We start from the raw sequence: 17,193 nt of genomic DNA, 5'->3' as shown, positions 1-17,193 counted from the left end.
AATGTGTTTTTATTTAGTAGTTGTTGTAGCATTGTTATGCTTCTGGTTATTATTGTTCTGATAATAATCAGAAGCATAACAATGCTTCAACAACTACTAAATAAAAACACATTTAAGTTAGTATGCTTTAAATTTCATAAAAGAATATCAAAAAACACAATAACAAAGTGCTTAGGCATATTTTATTTACCTTGGAGCATTATACATTCAAATTATTAGTTTATTGAGTAATAAGAAACAAATAACAATAAAGCGTCTTTAGCTGGATTCGAACCCCCGTGTTGGTGAGCACCTGCAATAGAAATCAATGTAACTCAAAATGTGCATTTTTAACACAGAACAGTATCCCTAACGCATGACGTAAATCAGGTCAAGGAAGGCGTGTATGGGAAGCTAAGAATGCACCTTACCTTCGTTTTTTCCCCCCTCTTCTTCCTTCACCCTATTTTTTCCTTCTTCCCCTTCTTTTTTGGATGATTGTTCCTCAGCTTGAACGCAGCGCCTGAGACCACTCGGCCATCCTGACATGCTTGTATTGCCTGAGCTATCTCCTAGGACCCACACCACAGCACAGTGAAATGGAAGCTGCTGTGTCAGCTTGCAGAGCTGCTGCAATACTCATTGTTGGCACAGTAGGCAGCGTGTCAGTCTCATAATCTGAAGGTTGTGAGTTTGAGCCTCACACGGGGCAGGGTGGTACCTTTTGGAGCGGGAGCGCTTAGATGACAGGGCGGCGTTTTTTTATTGCCTTCCATGCGGTTCATGCTTCCCGGGAGCAAAAAATGCTACAGCTTCTCTGGAGGGCAGGCAGCGTGAAGTTCCAAGAACATTTCCTGAGTCTGAAGCAATGATGACAAGATGCTCCCATTCCTGACACGTAATCACTTAACGTTCTGTGTGGATCTGTCAAATGTCATTATTTGACGTAGTACAAGGATTTGACGAAAAGTCCTGCAAATCCTCTTGCCTTAAAAATCAACTGCATCCCAGGACATTCCACTACATGGCATTCCAAGACAGTTCTTTTGATCTCCTTTCAGTGCACTTGCATTAAAGCCCTCGACCATTGTTTTGTTCACATGCTTTTACGAGTTGCTGTGGACAATGCTTTGATCGCAAACACCTTAAAACTTGCAGTCTAAAGTGCCCAGGGACACTGCTACGCTTCATGAACTTTGGCGCAAAGAGATTGATGCAGCACTTTGTCAGTGTAACTGTATCACTCGGACATGCCAGGTCGTGCTAGAGAGTTAAAGACGTGTGCCTAAACGCATAGCCAAAAGTTGGGTTTGTCAGAAGTGGGACTCACACCATTGCCTCCAGGGGAGACTGCGACCGGAACACAGCACCTTAGACCGCTCTGCCATACTGACATGCTTGTATGGCCTGAGCTGTCTCCTAGGACCCACATCGCAGCACAGTGACATGGAAGCTGGTGTGTCACAGCCTGCCCAGCTCCTGCAATCTGCCTCGTTGGCGCAGTAGGCAGCACGTCAGTCTTATAATCTGAAGGTCACATGCTTTTCCGAGTTGCTTTGGACAATGCCTTGATCGCAAATGCCTTAAAACTCGCAGTCTAAAGTGCCCATTAGGGTTGCCAGGGACACTGCTACTCTGCATGAACTTTGGCGCAAAGAGGCTGATGCAGCGCTTTGTCAGTGTCACTGTATCATTCGGACATGGCGCCTAGGGATGTAATAATACACGATATGAAATCGAAATCGCGAATCTACGATCCTGTGTCGCATTGTGATAAAGGAGATTCGCGACACACCCCGTGAGTACCTTTCCAATAACGTCACGCGTGCCTGCAAAAGTTGAGCTAGTTGAAGAAGAACGTGAGGAAACAATTTTTTTTCACTCGACATCACGAGCACTGCTCCATTTATGCCCTTGCAATATGCGTTTAGCCGGGAGAGCTCGCACGGAGCTCTTAGTAAGGGACCGTCTGAATGTGTCAGGAATATCAAAAACAAAATTAACGTAACCCCGCTTGACAATAGACAACGGCAGAAACATTGCAAATGCTGTCAAAGCGGCCGGATTTTCACAGCATATACGATGCTTTGCTCACACTGTTAATGTGGCTGCACAGAGAGGGATGGGCGTTCACCAGATGTCACGACTCCACAGAGTAAGGAAAGTTGTCACGTTTTTCACTGCAATGTTGACATGATGGTGTTTCTGAAGAATTTTCAACTTTTTGGTTTTCTTGAGAGAAATAAGTTGTTTATTTGTTTAATGTTTACTTGACTTGTGGTTTGAAGCACAGGAATTAAGCCTAAGTGTAAAACAGTAGCCTAAAGGTAAGTGAATTATAACAGCGCAAACTTTTCTGTAACCGTGCTGTGCACTTTCTGCTTGACCCTTTGGGAGTGCTGACTGACAGGTGAGTGATGCGTGAGGTCAGGAAACACGATGAAGCTTTCAGTTAAGATGAACACAGTTTCTATAGTTATACTTTATTTAGAGATAAAGGTATATGGCTCTGCATATAATCACTCTATCTTGCTGGAGTTTATAGCCGTTTCGCTTTACTTCAGGACACATTAATGCCGCTCTGAAGGTCTAATCTCTGTTTTAAGTTATCCAGAGCTGTATGAATGTACAAATCTTGAATATCACGATATTATTAAATATTACAATTGTAACAACACAGACAGCATCACCTTTGCACAATTGATACCCAGCTGATTCAGTCGTTTCATAAGAGGACCGCGCCTCTTCTTTTTTCCTTGTCAACATAAAGGCAGAGAGGTGCGCCTCGTTTTCGCCCCTTGTTTAACTGCAAGGCATACTTAATTTGCGGGACGATAACGTATAACCCGTGCCTACAGACACATTGCCAAAGAAGCAAAATAGAAGTAGAATATTGCTGTTTGATACAGACGTGTTGATGCTAAACCAGCACTGATGTTGACCTGGATCTGTGTAATAAACGCAACAGATGAAACTCTTCCCACACTGAGTGCATGTAAATGGTTTCTCTCCAGTGTGGATCATCATGTGTTGATCAAGGTGTGAAGAGTGGATGAAACTCTTCCCACACTGAGTGCAAGTGAATAGTTTCTCCCCAGTGTGGATTCTTATTTGGATCTTTAGTTTGCTTTTGCTTGCCAAACTCTTTCCACACTGAGTGCAGATAAAACAACTCTTGTCTCTCATTTTTAAAATACCATCAGTCCCTAAATGAGTTTTGTCCTCAATTTTGACACGATGTTTCTCTTCTTTACTCTCCTCATACTCTTTAATTAGGTCTGAAATAAAAAAAGTTCAGTGTTTAGTAAATCATTAAACTCTCATCAAAAGCTGAATAGAAAAGGCACTAAAACATTGGCTACACAAATCTTAATTTTGTATGCACATTAAATGTAAAAACATAGCAGATAATATTTAGATTGATCTTGTCATATTAACCTCCTGGGGTTCATTACACACATACACATTTAGGCGGATTCTTATATGATTGATCCCAGATCAATTTTGGTCATATTGATGAGACATAAATTTGAAAGCGGTAAATGGCCAGTTTCTAATTGTATATATTCGTAATCACAACAAAACAACATGTTTTTGTAAAACTTTTAAAGCAGATAGGGAATGTTTTTCATTTGGTGCCTGACTAGTAAATCTGTCAGAAAAAACTGCTGAATCTCTGAATATTTGCCTCACAGACATGAGACATATCTGCATAAAGCCTTAAATCTGCACCTTTAAATGACAAATGTTCTCTGGTTTAGTAATGTGCATGTAAAAAATGCAATGCAGAAATCTAACACTACAGTTTCAGATCATTAAACAAATGTAAATATAAATCAAAGATAACACAATTAAACACATTGTGCAGTTTTTAAATTAAGGTTTTTATTATTAAAAGGAAGACAAAATACTACCTATGTGAAAATGTTTTTTCTTATTAAAACAAAAATTTAATTTACCACACTGGCTTCAAGTTCTCTAGCCACACCCAGACCTGATTACTACCACACATGTTCGCAATCAAGAAATCACCTAAATAGGACCTATCTGACAAAGTGAAGTAGACCAAAAGAGCCTCAAAAGCGGGATATAATCACAACAACACTTTAACTACATGATATAAGTAATGCAAAACAAAACCATAAGATTAAAGAAACAATGAAATGGCAGGTCTTGACATAAGGACTCCCGAGTGGCCACAGCGTCCTAGAGTAGCTAGCATAACAACTTTTATATACCCATTAATGAGTAATGCAGGCATCCAAACAGGATACTCCACATACTCCAATCAGGATTTACCACATACTTCAATCAGAAGTGTTGAGATCATCACAGTGTATTAATATTGTAAAACTTCATACCTGTGGCTTTGCCTAAATCATCAAATATTCATCAAGTTTGTATTCTACTCAAAAAAGTAAATGTAGTAAACTAGAAAGAATCTTGAACCCAAAAGTAAAGAAACTTAACTAACAAAAGCTGCAACACAGAACAATTTAATGGGCTTTCTAAACTTGAGGCCCTGGTATACTGCTAACTAACCGCCCGGGAGCTCCACCTTCTTTAATGTGCGGTGTCTTCCCAGTGATTTGTTTCTCATTCAGGCAGTCAGACAGAGAACATCATCTAAAACAACACTAGCTACATGAATACACTGGAGAGTGGAGTACAGATGTATCCGCACCTGTACAATCACTTGCAAAGAGATTTTAAGCCACAGAGGTGCTGTTTGCCAGATGTTTTTGAAACTGTTCTTCTCTCAGCCGTCATCATTGTGTTTAAGGTAAACACGAGGAGCACAACACATTTCCAACCTCACCTACTGCAGTGAAGGAGTGTTAAAAAACAGTATATCGTCACTCAGCCTTTTCAAACATTATTCAGACATGAAACATCCTGTGCACATGAGAAAATGTTTTGCTGCATTCATGTCATGTGTGCAACTTTTTGTCTATGTGTTTCTTAAGCTGCGCCGAGTGAGCAAAACTCTGTAGACACTCATCAGATCTGTACGGTTTCTCTCCAGTGTGAATCTCCTTTTGTGTTTTCAGATGTGTTAACTGATTAAACCTCATGTAACAGTGTGAATTGTCTGGTGCAGTTTCAATTTTGGAGCTGTAAGAAAAGTCTTCTCACACTCAAGCACACATACTCTTTCACACCAGTATGAATCTTTATGTGTTCATTAAGGTCTGCTGATCTGTTGAAACTCTTCCCACATTGAGTTCATGTGAATGGTTTCCAAGTGTGGATCCTCATGTGTTTATTAAGGTCTGAGGAGTTTCTGAAACTCATCCCACACCGAAGCTGTGGTCACACTAGAGTTTGAGCATTCAAAATTATGTTGTATGGAGCTTTGCAAAGGGGCGGGATTAAAAAACATGATTACGCATTAAAAACAGTGAGCGGTTGGTCCATATTTTACATTTCTGTCCAGAGAGGTCATGTTTTTATCTTCGATTGGTCTCACACAGTCAAGTGATGCAATTTTGAAGGTCAGAGTTCATCAAGCTTGAACTTTGCAATGGAGTGAACTGCGAAACTTGATGCACAAACTTGCGTTTTCAGTCTGACGCATTCTTGTGCGTATGAATAGAAGTCTATGGGGAGAAAAGTCCAGTGTGACCACTGCTTAAGTGCAAGTGAATAGTTTCTCTCCAGTGTGAATCCTCATGTGGTGATTAAGGGATGACGATTGGCTAAAACTCTTCCCGCATTGAGTGCATGTGAACGGTTTCTCTCCAGTGTGGATCCTCATGTGTTTATTAAGGTGTGATAAGCAGTTAAAACTCTTCCCACACTGAGTGCATATGAATGGTTTCTCTCCAGTGTGGATCCTCATGTGTTGATTAAGGTATGATGAGCAGCTGAAACTCTTCCCACACTGAGTGCATCTGAATGGTTTCTCTCCTGCGTGGATCCTCATGTGTTGATTAAGGTTTGATGATTGGCTGAAACTCTTCCCACACTGAGTGCATGTGAATGGTTTCTCTCCAGTGTGGATCCTCATGTGTATATTAAGGTGTGATGAGCTGTTAAAACTATTCTCACACTGAGTGCATGTGAAACGATTCTTGTCTCTCCTTTTCAAAATACCATCAGTCTGTAAATTAGATTTTTCCTCAATTTTGATATGATGTTCCTCCTCTTTACTCCCCTCATACTCTTCAAATAGGTCTGAAATAAAAAAAAAACATTATTTTTCACCAAGTCTTAAAAACTCTCATCAACAGCTGAAACGTGTAAAGACACATTGGCTACACACGCTGTAATTTTCATGCACATTAAATGTAAAATGAATCAGATCATACTGTAGCGGTATTTGGCTAATAAAGTGGGTTGGGCGCCAGGGGTTGAAAAACCCCACTACAGTTTCTTAAATAATTCAATTAAATGAAAATTTAAGTTTCAACAGATGCATGATTTAATAAAACCAAATCAGATATTCAATCATACAACAGATCAATGAGTTAATAAAGAAGAAAACGAAAAGAACAAACTTTAACTTCAACACATTGTAAGTAAATCCATAAACCAAACAAACTTAAATTTCCAGGCCCAGGCACAATACCTATTAATTACCTTTTACAAACAAAACCATCAACGGGTGATACATCAACCAACCATAAAGAAATAAATCAAATAAACCACTTCTAAATATACAACAATCAATATTAATCAAATTCCCACAAACATAATAATTCAAGTTCAAATCAAATCAATCACACATTCAAGAACTTATAGAACTCAGTCCATTTGTGCACGCTGAATCAATTGCACATTCAATGCACTTGATGTCTCTTAGTTCGTATACGCTAAAGTAGATTTTCCATTTGTGCACACTGAAGTAATCGGGTAATTAATGCACTCTGAAATGTTTCTCAGTTCGTATACGCTAAAGTAGATTTTCCATTTGTGCACGCTGAAGTAATCGGGTAATTAATGCACTCTGAAATGTCTCTCAGTTCGTATACGCTAAGGTAGATTTTCCATTTGTGCATGCTGAAGTAATCGGGTAATCAATGCACTTGAAATGTCTCCCAGTTCGTATACGCTAAAGTAGATTTTCCATTTGTGCATGCTGAAGTAATCGGGTAATCAATGCACTCTGAAATGTCTCTCAATTCGTATACGCTAAAGTAGATTTTCCATTTGTGCACGTTGAAGCAATCGTGAACTCAATGCACATTCATATGGTTACTCTACCATCTCAATTTAATCTTCTGGACATACATACACATTTACAAGTTAAACAAAACAATATAAATCAAAAAAGTAACATTTGCTTACCCGATCACCCGTCGATGCTACTGGGCCCAGAAAACTGCAACACAAATTCCGATCACGATAGTGATCAAACATTCAAACAAAAGGAAAGAAACAACCCCAAACAAATAGGCAACTCGAGCGCCAAAAAACAAAATAAACCCGCGCCTCACTCCACAAACAAACCCGAGCGCATAATACGTTCACCATGCATCGCAAATACAACCTCCGCCAAACTCATAAACTCTTCCATTCATAAATGTTGCCGCTTCAACGTCCGCATCAAAAACATACTCGCACTTTCGATGCCGTGATCAACTTCAAAGAACACTGCCACTACCTCAGAGCAAGACCACGCAGCACGAAAACACATATTGAGCTACAAAAAACGGACTCAAAGCAACAAGTACGCAGTGCGCTCTCAACACACACACACACACACACACACACACACACTCAGTCAGCATGACCTCTCAGTGACCCGGAATCACCTGCATGCTGACTGCGTGATAAGGAATGAATGAGAGAGAGAGCGAGAAACCCATCCAAGGCACTCTAAATAACGTTGTATCAGCTGACAGTAGTAACCCAATCAGACGTCACTCATATAATAATAAGGAAAATTCTAATGACGATCGTTACAATACTTAGTTTGGTCCATTAACGTGTACACATTTCAGCGCAGTGTGTCCTGAACACAATCAAATTACCGATTTATCTCGCTGGCATGGAGTCAGCTGCCGACTCACCGGCTGGGTTCGTCAACGCACTCAATCTTCACATCCACACCTCCACATTCGCCATTCTCCACTCATTTCCCTTGACCCCTCCGCTCCGTGGGTAAGAAGCAAAAGTTTTTGGGGTTTTTTTGCCCAAATTCTCCTTTTATTAATTTTGTTTTGTTTTCTCCTTGTACTATTATTATCAGTATTATTTTTCCCCGTTTTCAAATCTGATGAATCTGCTGGCCTGAAATCATTTGCATTTTTTTTTTTAAATGCATTGTATTTAAATCAAATGAACATTTTCATATTAGTCAATAATATTACTGTTTTAATTTAAAAGCTGAATAAATATAGATTTACACACATTTTCTCAAGCAAATAAACAATTAATGATGGGCTAAAAATCTGTAGATTTCTGCAGCAAAATCTGCGGAATTCTGTGTGCGCAGATTCTGTGTGGGCCTAATAATGAGCCATCAGACAGGTATGTGACTAACTGTACATTCACACCGAAAGCGGCGAGAGCGTCAATGTAGCCGGAAGACATTTATTTTCAATGAGAGCCGGCAGTGATAAGCAGCGAGGAGTGGCACGTCTTTGCCGGTGTGGACGTCGAGGAGATTTGAAATCAAGTGAGCTTTATGGTAATGAGCTATGACGTGGTTCGGCGGCAAGCAATCAGAATGTAGAAGTCCACCGCTTAAGGAGTCCAGAAAACACAGTTCTCCTTCGGGTGGGGAACTCCAATGCTATTAGTGGATTTGATTTTAGGAAAATCCACGAATTGGGAGGATTCGGTTCAAAAGCCGCTTGTCTTAAAGAGTATTGAACGGGCCAATGAAATGGCAGCGTAAGCTTGCGCAGGTGTGCATCATTGCCAATTAACCCAGCACATAAGCACACGTGGAGCAAGCAGACGCCATCCTTTTCGCTTCAGAGACTTTTCTGATCGAGTCGATGAGGGTTCCTCTTGCTGTCTACAGCGACTTCTGAGCAAACAAGTGTCTCCCGATCCAGAGTGTGTATATGCGGTGGCAGACGGTCGAGCTGGGATTCTCCCTTGCCTGGCGTTCTTTGGGTCCGGTCCTCTAAGAGCGGTGCATATAGTTGCATTTTTCCTAAAAGAGCAACACAGTCGTGCAGCACGTCCTTTTCAGGATGGCGCTCCGACTGTGCGTTTCTGGTTGCGGGGGTTTCCTGGCTCCAGATGATGGACACGATAACTGCATTACATGTTTGGGGGTCCAGCATGTTAATGTGGTGCTCGCAAGCGGTTCATGTCGTCACTGCGATGCCATGACCGTTGCGCAGCTAAAATCGCGGCTAGCTTTCATCAGAGAGCGAACCACCCCAGTTGCCTCCTGCTTTGTAGCTGGCGCTAGGGCAGATCTGAGGGTCTCAGCGGGAGATAATTCGCCGCCCAAGGGCTCACGGACCTACCGCTCCTCCAAGCGCTCCATCCAAGCTTTGTGCACTGGGAGTGATCCATCTAATCAGATGGTAGCGCTGAAGCTCACTGACACCAGAGATCAGATGTCCTCTGCGGTATCAGGGGGTGGGCTTACACTGTCTGACGAAGATCCAGACCCACTCACCCCCTCCGGACAGGCAAGTGCCGCCAAGACGGATCCTGAAGCGGACATGTTAGTCGTGCTTTCCCTGGCTGCTTCGGCCGTGGGGTTAGAGATGGTTCATCCCCCAGCTCCGCGGCCTGGCCGACTAGATGGGTGTTATGTAGAGGAACAGAAGGTGAAGCCCTCTAAGCCTCTCGTCCCCTTCTTCCCGGAGGTGCACAGTAGGCTCACGCAGTCTTGGAGGGCACCTTTCTCTGCCCGCGCTGCATGCCCCTCCGCCCTCACCGCTCTTGACGGTGGAGCTGCCAGGGGGTATGAGGCGATCCCGTCAGTGGAGCGCGCTATCGAGGTCAATCATTGCCCGCGTGGCGCCCCTACATGGCGGGGTCCGCCCCGTCTCCCGTCCAAAGCCTATAGGTTATCTGCCCTCTCGGAGCCAGAGCTTACAAGGCTGCGGGCCAGGCTGCTTCCGCCTTGCACGCGATGGCCACCTAACAGCGCTACCAAGCGCAGGCGCTATCCGAGCTGCACGAGGGCGGGTCTAACCGCGACCGACTATGCTCTTCGGACTACTAAGTCCGCCGCGTGTGCGCCGGGGAGGATGATGTCCACCTCTGGCTAAACCTGGCCGATATGCGCGATGTCGACAAAGTTCACTTTCTTGACTCGCCCATAGCCCAGGCTGGCCTGTTCGGCAACACCGTCGGTGAGTTCACCCAGGAATTCAAGGCGGTGAGAGAGCAGTCGGATGAAATGGGCAATGTCATCTATCGGCGGGACCGTAAGCCCGATCCACCCGCCGAGCCATCCACCTCCGCTGCTCCTCGCTGAGGAGCGAAGCGGCTCCGGCGAAGCGGGTGCGTCGAGCACCTCAAAAGCCGGCAGCCCCCCCCTGCTCAGGGTGCTGTTAAGTCCGGTAAACGGACCGCGAAGCGTCCCTGAGACAGGCCATCCGGAGAAGAGGAAACTTGCTCTTTCCCCGCGGGGCCCCTATTCCAACGGTACTTTTTAGTGCCACGAAAACATCAATGGAAGAGCACTTTTCCCCTTCCCCGGATGTGACAGCATGAACCTTGCCAGTCCGGGACACGCTGCCTTTCAGCTCGTAGGTTCTACATGCTTCGCCAGTGGCTCACGAGCGCTGGGGAGACGGTTTCCAGCTCTTCCGCGGGACCCTCGCACTGCCCGGATCAGCACACCCACTCCGTGCTGCCCCACCGCTGGTACGTCAGCGAATGTAGCGATGACTCCATTAGCGGAGGCTCTGCCTGCCTGGTTAGCGCGAGCCAGCCGCTCGCGGTGGCTCATATGCACAATCAGACTCGGTTATGCGATCCAGTCCGCAAAACGGCCCCCCAAGTTCACGGGTGTGTATTTCACCAGGGTCAGCCCCCTGTCCGCCCTGTCTTGCGAGAGGAGATTGCTGCCCTCCTGGCAAAGGGTGCAATCGAGCCAGTCCCTCCAGCCGGGATGGAGATTGGGTTTTACAGCCCGTAATTCATCTTACAAAAAAGAGCGGTGGGTCACGGTCTACACTCATTGCCAGTTGTTCTTTTCCCTCACCAAGGGCTCTCTCGGCACGGATGCACTGGCCCACAGCTGGCCTCGGGGCATGCGCAAGTATGGGTTTCCCCCAGTAAGCCTGCTCGCGCAGTTACTATTCAAGGCGAGGAATACTTACCAAGTGCGGTGGTTGATACCATCACTCAGGCTAGAGCCCCCTCCACGAGGCGCGCCTACGCCCTGAAGTGGAGTCTATTCACTGAATGGTGTGTCTCTCGCAGAGAAGACCCCCGAACCTGCCAGATTAGTGTTGTGCTCTCTTTCCTTCAAGAGAAGCTGGAGAGCAGGCTGTCGCCCTCCACTCTCAAGGTTTACGTGGCTGCCATCTCTGCTCATCATTATGCGGTAGCTGGCGGCACCGTGGGAAAGCATAACCTCATCATCCAGTTCCTCAGAGGCGCTAGGCGAATTAATTCAACCCCCCCCTCTCATGCCCTCTTGGGATCTCACCCTCGTTCTCACGAGCTTGCGCACAGATCCCTTTGAGCCACTCAAATCAGTATCTTTAAGATTCTGTCCCTGAAGACAGCTCTGCTGGTCGCGTTGGCCTCCATTAGAGGGTCGAGGACCTGGAGGCATTTTCGGTCAGTGACTCGTGCCTGGAATTCGGGCCAAATTCCACTATGAACCGATTCCTCAATGGCCCCCAGCACTGACTCAGCGGAGGAGTCACTTGCTGGCCCACTAAGTTGTAGGCCTGCCCGTTGGTCAGCCTGCGTTTTGGGTATAGGTGCCTGCTATGCAAGATCCCCACTAGGTGATCCCAGATGCTTATTCTGCCACGGTTCAGTCCCCCCTCTCGGGTGGACCCGTGTCTTCCCTCTCCGCTAACCACCTTCTTTATGCGCACTCCCCCTTCTTAGGGCTAGTCCATATGTAATCTTGCCATCTTTTCTCCCTCAGAATTCTTCCTAGAATTATCTAGACGCTCGCAACTTCCAAAAAATATACCTAAATCCATAAAACTTCCGTTGAAGTGGGATAAGTTAGGGCCAGGGACACGTTGGAGGACCGTGCCTCCCATGATGTGGGTGTGTCACGCTTGCTTGACTATCCTCTCATCGGAGGCGTTGGTAAGGTGCAGTCATTATGGCGTTTTCCATAGTTCTCCCAATTTGTGGATTTTCCTAAAATCAAATCCACTAATAGCATTGGAGTTCCCCATCCGAAGGGGAACGCTCAGGTTACTAAAGTAACCCTCGTTTCCCGAGGAGGGGAACGAAAATGCTATTTACCATCGCCATAATGACTGTCCCTTAGTTGTTAGCAAAGTCTCTTCAGCTTAAAAAGGATGGCGTCTGCTTGCTCCGCGTGTGCTTATATGCTGGGTTAATTGGCAATGAAGCACTGAAACATATTTTAAAAAGTTACTGGCGAGTTACTGACGTGCATTAATGTTGCAAGATATATATTTTTTTCTTTAAAAAAAGCGTGAATGTTATGCGACAATACAAAACAGTATTGCTGCTTCAGGATATTTTAGACATATGGACACACTGGATAATTAAGTGAAGCAAATCCACATCACATGCAACTTGATCTCTCATTGTTAAACAAATTTGACAATAAGTGAGCAACATTTTCACGCTAGAAAGTATGGTTTTATGCGGGAATGTAACTGATAAGATATGATGGCGCCGACAGTTTTACAGTTTAAATAAGTGTATAAGCTTTTTTTAAATAATCCTTTAACAAATATTTAGCACATTGAAAGTAATTAAATTATCTTGTCTTTTGTTTTAAAAATGTGTGCAAAGGATCAGGAATTGATTGCACATGCATTGCTCTCATGCCACGTTTTCAAGGATAAATTTGCATCTGTGTGCTGCTTTGAAAAGAATAAAATTATTTGAAAGCACATTAAAGACTATACACATAAAATAAAACAGTCACAAAGGTGTATCTTATGGAAAAAAAAAACACCAATTGACGGGGACTGCTTTTGGTTTTTAAAGAATCAAGCAGATTTTAAAAAAGTCTCATTTGCAGAAAAGAAATGACAAACATTTTGCAAAAGGACAAACTTAAACATATCGGCACTGTTAAAAGAACATTCTACTTTATATATTCTTTCGACTCCAATACAACAGCTAAAGCCCTGGTCAGATCACATGATTTTTACTGTCGTTTAGTCACTACATCAGATCATGCAATTTTGTTTTTCTTTTTAAATCTTGACTTGTCGTGGGTAGCAAATGTGCCAGACTACATGTTCCTTCACAATCAGTCATCCTGTGATGTCTACAATAATGGTTATTTCCCAAAGCAGTCACATAGGTTGCTATATATATATATATATATATATATATATATATATATATATATATATATATATATATATATATATATATATATACACACACACATATATACACATACACACACACACACAGACAGTTGAAGTCAGAATTACTAGCCCCGTTTTAATTTTTTTTCTCTTTTAAATATTACCAAAATGATTTTTAACAGAGCAAGGAAATATTCACAGTATGTCTGATAATATTTTTTAGTCTGGAGAAAGTCTTATTTGTTTTATTTCGGCTAGAATGAAAGCAATTATTAATTTTTTAAAACACATTTTTGGGACAAAATTATTAGCCCCTTTAAGCAATATTTTTCCCGACAATCTACAGAACAAACCATCGTTATACAATAACTTGCCTAATTACCCTAACCTGCCTAGTTCACCTTATTAACTTAGTCAAGCCTTTAAATGTCACTTTAAGCTGTATAGAAGTATCTTGAAAAATATCAAGTAAAATATTATTTACTGTCATCATGGCAAATATAAAATAAATCAGTTATTAGAAATAAGTTTTTAAAACTATTATGCTAAGAAATGTGCTGAAACAATCTTCCCTCCATTACACAGAAACTGGGGAAAAAAAATAAACAGGGGCGCTAATAATTCAGGGGGGCTAATAATTCTGACTTCAACTGTCTCTCTCTGTGTGTGTGTGTGTGTGTGTGTGTGTGTGTGTGTGTGTGTGTGTGTATGTGTGTATATATATATATATATATATATATATATATATATATATATATATATATATATATATATATTATCATCTCATTTTCAATTTGTTTGTTTTTTAAATATTATTTTAATCTCAATAAACAACTTGCAGACAATAAAAATGCATTTTATTTAAAGGCCCCTTTCATGACGCTCAAGGTCACCATACAGGACAGCTAGAACAATCAGTTCAGGTAAAAACAAAATAAAAATAATAGCAAAAACAAAACAATACAAACTTAGCAAATTTAGCATATTTAAAATTGGGGGCTTCCATGATTTTTGACATATTTTAAACCAGGGTTTCTGCAGGTTTCACCAAGTTAGATTAATTAAACCTTTATGATAAATAGAGTTAAAATGACCTTTTTGAATGAAAAGTTTAAAGTTGTATTGAGATGGATTGTTGGTGATTGTATGGGTTTTGGCCAGATTGAGTAGGAAAACATGAACAAAGAAAAATTAAGACCTTTAAAAAGAAAAGGTTTAAGACCTACAACACAATATTTCAGTAAATTTAATACTTTTTAAGGCCTGAAATTTGGATTTTGGAATTTACAACGTTTTAAGGCCCAGCAGAAACCCTGTTTAAACACAATAGCCCTGGTAATTAGTTATTATAATAATGATTTAATTCTAACTCAGATACTATCTGTGAGAACTAGTAACAACTACTAGAAAAAAGTTTAAACCCATAAAGTTGATGAAAAAAGGGAATTGTGATCACAGTGACATATTAGTACAAAGTACTAAGCCAACATTATCACTGTAATAGCAGATATCTTCTATGAGAATACTGTAGGTCAAATATCGTCAGCTCAATTAAACTTCTCTAAATGTACTGTTTTTGTTTATTTTATATAGTGCCAGTGCTCAAGCATGCTTTACAAACAGAAGGAGAACTAGAAAAGCAATAACCTTAAGAAGGTAGATAAAATGGGAGACTAATAATACATAAAAATAATGATAAAAAAACATGAGAACAAGTGACAAGAAATAAACTCATTCCTCTTTCAATGAGTGCTAATGTGCATATAAGAGAACTAGGCAGCACACTCAGGTCTGTAAGATGGATTTAATTTAGTATTCTTATTATTAATCTGAATGAGGATGAAATGACTGAGTTGGTCTTTGAGAGTGAAAATCAGTATATATCATTAAGATATCCAACCTGTTTGTTCCTGCAGATCTTCCTGTTTGACTGTGAATGTTTCTTCAATCTTCACATCTTCACTCTCCTCTTTAATAAACGCCATCTTTATAACAGTGTGGAGATCAGTCGCTTCAGCAGAAGTTTTTCTCTGCGTTTGGACACTTTATCCTGGTTAAAATGAACAAAACAATAAAAAATGTTCTGTTTAAAATAAATAAAACAATGAACAGAAACAAAATAACTTCTCTTCAACACTTGCTTCAACAGTTTCTTTATATGAGAGTCATTAACAAACAGAAATCAGGTAAGTCTGATCAAGAAACAATAGCCACTGATCAGCTGACTAAAACTAGTACTCAATTTCTTATATATAGTGATAGAGGTAAAGTTGGTTTTATATTCGCACATTCATTCGTTCATTTAGAAGTCTCTATATTGTTTACTATGTTACTTTGAATTTTCGATTGGAATTAGCATGCAAGTGTGACTTGAAAACAACATTAACACTGTTTATTTGACTGTAAACAATGTTGTACTTTGATAGTCATTGGCTGCTAATATGATTTCACTACTTTTCCAAATAAAGAGTTTGCAAATAATACTTTTATGAAATTATATTATTAAGGAAAAAGTCTGAATGTGCGAATATAAAACCAACTTTAGCTCTATTATATAGTGATGTATATTTATAATGGAATGACATTGTGCTATTCAATCAATTAAACTTTCATTAAAACACTTATTACACACTTTTACTTTATTCAAGTATCTTCTTAATTGTTTTGTTTGTTTTATTTATCTTATTGTCTGTTTATAGCACTTTTTTGCACAAGACAAATTTCCTCTCCGGAACAAAAAGTTTATCCTATCTTTATTCAAAAAATAGACCTCATTACTGTAAGTTTTAGTAAATAGTACTACTTTGTATAAGGGTTAAAATAATATTGTCAACAGGTACATAATTTAGCATTGAATGAAAACACTGAAACTTTAATCAATCGCTTTATATAAGGCTAAACGCTTTAAAACAAACCTTTCTCCAGTTGAATCACAGCGCGAGAGCGGCGCAGGCTTATGACGTCACAAGTCACGCCAAAATAAAAAAATAAAAAATAAAAGTCTTTTTTTTTTTTTTTACTTTTTTGCCACTTACTCTTAGTCATGAGTCATGACTTATTATATATAGTTTTTCTCTGCGTTTGGGCATTTTGTCCTGTTAAAAATTAACAAAGCAATAAAAATGTTCTGTTTAAAATAAATTAAACTATGAATAGAAACAAAATAACTTCTCTTCAACAGTTTCAGAGTAATTAACAAAAATAAATCCAGTAAGTCCGAGCAAGAAACAACAGCCACAAATGAGCTGATTAAAACTAGTACTCCATTTCTAATATAAAGTGATGTATACTTAGAATGAAGTGAAATTATGTTATTTAATCAATTAAACCTTCATTAAGACACTTAATACACGTACGTTGTTCAATAGTTCTCTTTACTTTGAGTAAAATAGTATTACGTTGTATAAAGGGTTAAAATAATATTGTCAACAGCAGGTACATCATTGGATGAAAAACCTGAAACTTTAATCAATCCCTTTATATCTGTGTAAAAGCTTTAAAACAAACCTTTCTCCAGTTGATTCACTTTTTTTTACAATTAATGCTTGAACTGACAATACAAGAACATCATAACAAAGTCAGACAGATCTTTAAATAGAGCAATAATTTACATAGTCATAAGAAAAAATATCTAAAATCACATACAAATACAAATAATACCATTAGACAGAAAGGGAAAAATATTAATAGATTTAGACTAATAATACTAATACTAAAATTACTAAATTAAACAAACAAAATTAAATGAATGAAATTACAATGACACTTAACCAAATAACCGTAAGAAAAGCAAAATTGA

General features: G+C 40.5%; 1 protein-coding gene and 1 long non-coding RNA gene across 3 annotated transcripts in view; both read right to left on the bottom strand.

The window, feature by feature from the left end:
• Nucleotides 1-17,193, bottom strand: part of LOC141381937 (uncharacterized) — a 152,710-nt gene that overhangs the window by 126,629 nt on the left and 8,888 nt on the right. The window lies entirely within an intron of this gene.
• Nucleotides 168-16,339, bottom strand: LOC137491051 (uncharacterized). Of its 2 annotated transcripts, XR_011011023.2 has the most exons (4): nt 16,310-16,339; nt 15,295-15,444; nt 4,664-6,156; nt 168-3,257 (listed from the first exon to the last, which is right to left on the bottom strand). XR_011011023.2 is itself a non-coding variant. In XM_068220119.2 (3 exons), exons 2-3 carry the CDS (start codon nt 15,377-15,379, stop codon nt 5,612-5,614), a joined length of 630 nt encoding a protein of 209 aa, XP_068076220.1. In that variant the 5' UTR covers nt 15,380-15,444; nt 16,310-16,339; the 3' UTR covers nt 3,843-5,611. The 2 variants fall into 2 exon arrangements, 1 of the variants encoding a protein (XP_068076220.1); XM_068220119.2 differs by lacking the exon at nt 168-3,257 and having other exon boundaries at nt 3,843-6,156.

The sequence above is a fragment of the Danio rerio genome, chromosome 4, assembly GCF_049306965.1.
Source record: "Danio rerio strain Tuebingen ecotype United States chromosome 4, GRCz12tu, whole genome shotgun sequence".
NCBI classification, from domain to species: Eukaryota; Metazoa; Chordata; class Actinopteri; order Cypriniformes; family Danionidae; genus Danio; species Danio rerio.
The sequence above is the reverse complement of the archived record's forward strand: the minus strand, read 5'-3'. Positions and strand labels throughout refer to the sequence as shown.

Coding starts and splice junctions, on each gene's coding strand:
- LOC137491051 (XM_068220119.2), bottom strand. CDS start 15,379: ATGGCGTTTATTAAAGAGGAGAGTGAAGATGTGAAGATTGAAGAAACA. Junction 6,157..15,294: donor AGATCTGCAGGAACAAACAG/GTTGGATATCTT, acceptor TTTTTATTTCAG/ACCTATTTGAAGAGTATGAG.